This window comes from Bombus vosnesenskii, unplaced genomic scaffold (assembly GCF_011952255.1).
Source record: "Bombus vosnesenskii isolate JDL3184/JDL3185 unplaced genomic scaffold, Bvos_JDL3184-5_v1.1 scf7180000014621, whole genome shotgun sequence".
In the NCBI taxonomy this organism is placed as follows: Eukaryota; Metazoa; Arthropoda; class Insecta; order Hymenoptera; family Apidae; genus Bombus; species Bombus vosnesenskii.
The window spans coordinates 176022-183502 of record NW_022883555.1 but is presented as its reverse complement, the minus strand read 5'-3'; the positions used below and the strand labels follow the sequence as shown (position 1 = coordinate 183502).

At 32.8% G+C, this 7481-nt stretch overlaps 1 protein-coding gene across 1 annotated transcript; it reads right to left on the bottom strand.

Moving 5' to 3' along the window:
* Positions 1-2941: 2941 nt before the first annotated feature.
* LOC117240416 (acyl-CoA Delta(11) desaturase) lies at positions 2942-5807 on the bottom strand. The gene is made up of 6 exons (XM_033506467.1): positions 5655-5807; positions 5160-5302; positions 4798-4928; positions 4482-4687; positions 3972-4154; positions 2942-3449 (listed from the first exon to the last, which is right to left on the bottom strand). Exons 1-6 carry the CDS (start codon positions 5762-5764, stop codon positions 3140-3142), a joined length of 1083 nt encoding a protein of 360 aa, XP_033362358.1. The 5' UTR covers positions 5765-5807; the 3' UTR covers positions 2942-3139.
* Between the last annotated feature and the right edge of the window lie 1674 nt (positions 5808-7481).

Here is a 7481-nt window from a genome sequence, read left to right as displayed (position 1 = left end):
TATATATATATATATATATATACACCAAACTTCGAAGAACATTGATGCTTGTAATAGCTGGTGAAACTGTTCCATAGGATTTATGGATATTGAATTAAATTTCTGTTCTTGAGCTCTCTATCCGATGGCAGTGTGGATTCTATTCTTAGGAGGCTTCTTTGCTGTCTTTGTCTTTTATTTATTTCATATTAATAGTCGATATCAGAGCTGCGAAGGATAAAAGGAGATAAATATGGATGTTTTTAGCATGTTTAATGAGAAAAAAATGTTATGTTAACGCGAATTATTATAGCGACCACATAATTAGGACGCGTTAAACGTATTCTCATAAAGAACCAAGTGAATCGAGAGAAACTCGTCGAGGATTTTATGCTTTATGATAATATACCTCTTTAGCCGTTTTAATGCTATAGATCATTCGTTCTTTCAAAAATTGAAAATTTTTCGTAACTCTGATTCGTACGGTTTCACTATTGTTTTTCGCCTTACACATTTCCGTTTTCCCTTTTATGATCGTTCCTTAATCCTTTCAAGATGCTTGCTCTCATCCTACTTATATAATAGCATGCTATTTTTGTAATAAAAAGTCTATCTTTCGTTTCTACTTTCTCTTTCCTCTCTTTCTCTTTATTTTTATTTGGAAATTTAATTACAATACAACTTAAATTATTTAGTAGTGATGTTTGAGTCAACTATGGGAACACTGGAATTTAATATATTGCGTTTCCTTTTCCTCTCTTTCGACTCGTTATTGGGTCGAATTTAACCTTAGAAAGCGGAAACTAGAAGAAGAATGTAAAAAAATATAGCTTTAGTTGATCTTTCTTCGAATATTTTCTTTTTTCTTCTTTTATATTTACTTTTTTTATTACTGAATACAACATTAATTATCTTCATCGATTATTACTGATATGATCCTAAATATTTTTCTATGCGTATGGTAGGAAGCAATGTTCTTTTCGTTTTTGGAAATTGACATTATAATTTGTGATATGTAGAATTGCAGAAGATAGTACAATACATTTCTTCAATTAAAGATGTTTAAAAAATAGAAGAAGCGTCACGCTTTCTCGGGTTAAAGACTAAAAAAGATAGAAGAAACAGAATATGATATCTTCCTAATTTGTTCTCTCTTCTTAATAAGAAGTGAGCGCGTAAAAAACACAATAATATTTGTACTCGACGACACTATTTGAAAAAACACATTAGAAAGTGTGATTGTAAAAAAGAAGAAGAAAAAACCGAACGAAACTAAGATGATGTCGATCAATACGAAGACCTCTGGTACCTTTAAGAAAAGCACGCCGTGCTCTGCAACGATTTGCACGTGTATATTTGTAAAATTATTTGCATAGTCGACATAGTCGATTGCAAGAAAGATTGTAAAGAAAGTGAAAAAAACATTGTACGCTTAATGTAAATGTAAACGACTGTCAGTTTTCTACTTGAACCTCTTATTTCGAATATTTTTTTGTTATCGTGCGGGCGCTTGTGAAATTTGTTGATATATTTAATATTTGTTTTTCTAAGAGACATTCCATCCTTGATAAAATATCCTTCCCCGTGTAAAGAATTGAAAAATTAGCTAAACAAATTCTCAGGCAAGGGTCTCCTTCGTTATCTTCAGAACTTCATTAAAAAAAGGAACAGTAGGCAGCAAAATTCTTTCTACGTTCAAACATATGGTGAATCTCTCTTTGCTAAAAGTGTCTTAGAACATTAATTTCGAAGTACCACTACAAGAAACAAAATCCTTTCTCTTCGTTGATTTGTTAAAAAAAAAAAAGGATGCTCAACATGTTTCTCACCGATCTGTACACTTTTAGAGAACATTCGCTGTATCCGTCATATATGTTTTTCTGAAAATTGGTTGTCGCTATAATTACATGTTTCTGACCGATTCTTCGTTTCCATATATAGCATCTACTTATTTTCCTTCGCCCTACTGGCTTTTCAGGTGTTCACTTGTGAGTATAAGAAGTGTGATAATTGTATGAATTCGCGTTACGATGGCGGTACGACGGTGTACACAGAAGATTGATATCAAAGATTACATAGAGATTAGCAATTAGTGTGAAAAAAAGACGAGGGGGGCAAATTTCGCTAACGTTGTGCGAAATTTTGAAGAAAGTATATATGACGGTATTTTTCACGAGATCGCCCTCGTTTTTTCTATGTGTTTTTTTCCATATGTATAAAGAAATAACTCGCATACAAGTATACTAAGATCTTTTCGCAGACGTACAAATATGTCCGTTCGCAGACGTTTACTGTGCAAGGAACTATCTGAGATTAGTTCTAAGATTTAATCTTAACTTTAAATAAAAGTGTGATGTGTTACCAGATTTTAAGAGACAAATATATATGTTGTTTTGTTACCAGATCAGGACGAAATGATTGATTTTATTCCATTTCGTAGCATGCCGATAATTATATAAGAGCATTCAGGGTAATCGTTTCTTTCGTCTGATTAATTTCTTTTTCGTTGCATGAGTAGTAACGTAACCGGGCATTTACTGAACGATTCATTTAGAGCGGACATACTTTCTCATTTTTTCCTTAATTCTCTTTCTTACTGTACTTTTTGTTTTGTTTTTTTTTTGTTTTTATTGAATTCAAAATTAAATTTGTTGTGTGAATTTAATTGTAATTTCGTTTAAACTATAATTTGATGGAATCGCGATTTAGTAATTTAAGCTTGTTTCACATGGTGATATCTGTTCCATTATATTTCATTGTCTTATTATTCTTCTAATACCGATCAACCTGGAGCATTTGACAGTTTCGCAATTTTCAATTGAGACGAAATGCTCTAATTAACTAATATATTATTCTGTACACAAAATGATTAATAAACTAAAGGTAGTTGCATGAAATTTTAATCATGGATGTTTAATGATCTTTTCTTTTTTGTGTGGTTTTGTCATCATAAATTATATCATTGTTATTATAAAATTAATATATTATCAAAATATAACAAAGGTTTATATTCGTCAGTGAGTAATAACTTGTACGATTTGTCGATGCTCAGAATCATATCAAATAACGTTGGTAAAGGAAGACGATAAAAGCGACGATAAAAGAACAATGAAATCTATCGTTTTAAGCTGCGACAAATCGGTACACTTTTAATTTCAGCTCAGTTCTTAACCATCAGCTTCAGTTTTTTTGCGTTGTACATAGATTTTTCTTTCAGCTTTCCAAGGCCCTCCGCAAGCGTCATTTTCTTCTTGCTCACTTCGTGAAGCATTTCTCTAACATCTTCGGAATCAGTTGTTTGCAACAAAGTAACATAACCGAGCTCGTGCCATATTTTGATGAAAAACGTGGCGCAACCGTCCGCGTAGCTGCCGAATTCACCGCACTTCCAGTCCCATGGTACCATGTAGTGATACATCGGCCAAAATGACTTCGTTAGGAAGAATACACTGATGTTGTCTTGTGGCAATCTGGAACCGTGAGTAGTTTGCTTTGGATTCGGTACTTGATCATGCAAAAATTTTCGATACAAAGATTTCTTTAATTTTTTGTTGCGATATCGATGTAAAATCTTTTCTCTAATTTCCAATTTCTCCTATAAAAATTTCATTGTATGAAATTTCGTGATTCTTTCGCGTTGCTTCAATATTAAGAAGAGAATTTCTTTCTCGTTAACTAATGAACAATGTTTTATCGAATAACGAAGATGGATATGAAGCGATATTGACAACTAAAGGAAATAATTTTCTAATTAAATTACATTGTATTTTACGAATTCAAGGAATTTGTTAATCTCGTCGAACAATTACAGCGAAATGATTAATCAGAGGATCGTTTGTATTAGTTTCATCAAGCTTCTTATATTTTCAACGAATTTAACATTTTATTGAACGGTGATTCCATCGTTGTCTATCCTGACAGTGCCGTGGCTACCAGGCATTTTAAAGAACAGTTTGTACAATATGCTAAAGGTATCTGAAATTTGCATTAACTTTTGCATTTCCATACTCCAGATCAAGCGCGCGCTGTTCACCAGCCAAGATACGTTCACCGTAATGGCGAATCGCAGCACTCCCGTGATCAGTATGGTCTCAGTCATCGATTCGTCCCAGTATTCCAGCGGCGCGTTCAATGGCAATATTAATCCGAATATTATGAATAATGGCCAGTAGAATCTGTAAACACAAAGAAGAGAAATTGCGTTACGAAGATGCGTGAAAAATTAGGCAAGAAGTTAAATATTGAACGCTTGGACGAAAGAAAATATCTATGTTCGAAGAAATGGAATTGTGCGAAGAAGAGTCAGTGCCAGAAATTATTAGGCGAGTGTTATATTGTCAAAGAACGAGTGTCTCTTGTTTGGAAAGAGTAGAAACAGCAATGCAGGTTATTAGAAATGAAATTTAAACAAGTGGAAGCAACGAGTCAAAAATAATTTTTGATAGAATAATAAGAAATGTAAGGAAATTAGACATTTTTAGCGTTCGTTAAGAAGATCTTACTTCTTTTGAAACCAAACATAGCCATCTTGCTCGATATCACGCATATCGATCTCACGTTTGATCTCTTCAAGGTCCATACTCGGTGACAATATATTACCTACATAGTGACTATAGAAAAATCCTTTCTTATGATTATAAGGGTCTTTATCTGTCCCATAATACTTGTGATGAAGCCTGTGATACAATACCCAGTCGTGTATCGAACCCTGTAAACAAAATATAATTTACTAGGATAAGAACATGACAGGTAAGCTGTAATAATAACAATTAACTTATTAACCGGTTCTTCCCTTAAGCAGAAATTTCAGGTACCTACCACTCCTGCTAGGGTGTGAAACAACATGAGGAGAAGCCTAAGAGATCCCGTGGCTTCGTACGTACCGTGAGCCCATAATCTATGGGCACCTGCTGTCACTCCAAGGCAACCAAGGGTCGTTATAAACAACGCTGAAAAATTTATTGACTGATCACAAAAGGTATAGGCTAGAATTTGATTATTGTTTTAATAGAATGAAAGAATAAAGCAATATGTCTGTTCCTAGAACGAATAATAAATGAAACTCTTGAAAAGACTATATCTTACTGGAGGGGCACGGAACGATTGAAGCGATAAATGTACCACAAGTTACAAAATTCGTCGTGTGAAACAAAAGAATAATAAAGTGGGTGTTTTCTTACTAAAAATCACAGTCATCCATTTAGCGGAAGTGAACAAAAACCAGATAGCGTATACTCCGAGGACGTGTATATAAATGTACCATAAAATAGCCGCCCATTTCATTTCTTGTTTCCTTGCTGGTTGTTTCTCGTCCAACATCGCGCTGTTTTTAAACAAATTGAAGATTACGCATGTCGCTCGACGAAACACAATCGGCACATATTTTCATCTATTCAGGATACTAACTTAGATCATTAAAAAATAAAGTTCGATAAAAGTCACATAAAGTTGAAAAGGAAAAGACGAAAAATACATTTTAGCAACACCAAATTGAAGTCTCCGTGAAGGAATCCATAAAAGATTTCGAAGAACGTTTACAGCTTAAAAATTGATATTCTCTTTATATATTCTCTTAGCTAAGAATGCCACGAAATCGAACAACACACTGGAAACGAGAGGCAATACAATTTGAAAAGTGAGTTCACGTGTTCAGGCAGTTGTGGATCGAAATTTACCTTTTTCTGTAGCACGAGACACGCTTCTGAATAGTCGGAAAAGAACTACTTAAACGAATGCGAACCGTAAGCCTTGTCGACCGACCTTTTGGCTTCTGTTTGAATCTCATTAATGACTAAGATTTCACTTCGTCATTTCCTTTGTTTTAGCGTTCTTTAATTTGAAAATGAGTTTAAAGAATCGTTTCCAACTCGGTCACGATTGCCGATAACCATCGCCCCCTTGATACGATGTTTAGCATTAGTTACAGTTGAAACTGCGTTTGAGATTTTTGCCATTAGATGGAATTATTGGGAAACATCGTAACGAATAGACGACAAATCGGTAATTTCAAAAACAGGAAAATAGAAATTAAAAGGGCTGCATTGCGTTGTCCAAAGTTTTTGTATCAAGAAACTTTTCAATTAGAAGATTAAACAATTTTTAAGATATGTGCAAATCTGAGAACACGTAATTTCGTTACTGCCACTTATTGCGCTGTGTTGTTTATAAACTGAATCACCAGATTACATTAATTATTTGTCTTTATCAAAATATCTAAGAACGTGTGAAAATATCAATATTAATTTAGAATACAACTGCAAGGGTAACTTTTGAACAATTCTTGAAAAATTTCTAAATAATACACGAAGCATCATAAATTATTTAAATTTTCTTTGTAATCAAAGAAATAAGCGCATGGGAAAAATGTTAATCAGAAAAATTAAAATGAAAATTTAGCAAGAAATATATAACGAGGAAGAGAGTTTCATAACTTATCGATTTATAATCAGTAAAAATCGTTTATAGGTATGAATATTTTATTCCTTTACTTACAGGTCGATAATAATTTTTGCCATTTTCATTACCTTTTTTTCTCTTGATGCGATTCTAACAGTAGTTTAGTTAGATTTTACACAGTACAGATTTTTGTTACATTCAAATTAACATGGAATACATTTCAATCTCATAATATCGTGGGGCATTCGTATCCTGACCTGTTGCGCGATTCATGGATTCTTTAGAGTATGTAAAAACGAACAGAAAATAATTCTTAAGGTAATAAAAAGAAATTGAATATTTATACCTCATGTGCATATGGCCTTTGTTCAATTTCACACAATCGATTCTTTAATACAATAATTAAAAAGATACATGTAATTGCTCCGTTTACAATTATATGCGGACATTTCTTTTTTAAATTCCCATGCTGCTATCGTTTAGCATTTTTTTTTCTAATTATTTTTAATGTCGCACAGCTGTGTTTTACAATTTTCTATATTTATTTTCTAGATTTATTTTCTAGATTCGTTAGAATTTTTTTACAGATAGTTGTTGAAAGCTTAGGTATTAAAACTTGCTCTAACTAATCCTTAGATTATTTTAATTATGGTAACTGGAACTCTGATAACAAGCATCGCAATATAAACAAAATTAAATATACGTTCTGTAAAGAAGTCCAAGTGCATTCATTCACATCGTACACATATTTTATTTCTTATTTAAAAATAGAAACTATTTTGTACATTATGCTCAGAAAGACAGCTTGTCTTAATCGACTCAAAATCGATTAACGATAGGTTCATTAACTTATGAGACCGACTTACAAATTTTTCAAGTACGAAAAGTTGCAAATTATTCCAAAGAACACATAGTGAATTCTTCTACCAACAGTCTCGTGAAGATTATACATCCAAATAGAAACTATCATAAGAGACGAAATTCACCTGACATCTTCCAAGTTTCTTAATACGTTCAATGCGGGAGGATTTTTAAAATCCCAAGCCCAATGACGAAAATTTTCTCAATTTTCTTTTTTTCGTTTAATTGTATTTGAAAATAGTTGG

Bases quoted from the DNA above. Each gene is read 5' to 3' on its own strand.
- LOC117240416 (XM_033506467.1), bottom strand. From the start codon at position 5,764: ATGAGATTCAAACAGAAGCCAAAAGGTCGGTCGACAAGGCTTACGGTT. The intron at 4,688-4,797 runs GTAGGTACCTGA...TTTTGTTTACAG, and splicing joins TTCACACCCTAGCAGGAGTG to GGTTCGATACACGACTGGGT. The intron at 3,450-3,971 runs GTTAATGCAAAT...TCACGGTTCCAG, and splicing joins TGGAGTATGGAAATGCAAAA to ATTGCCACAAGACAACATCA.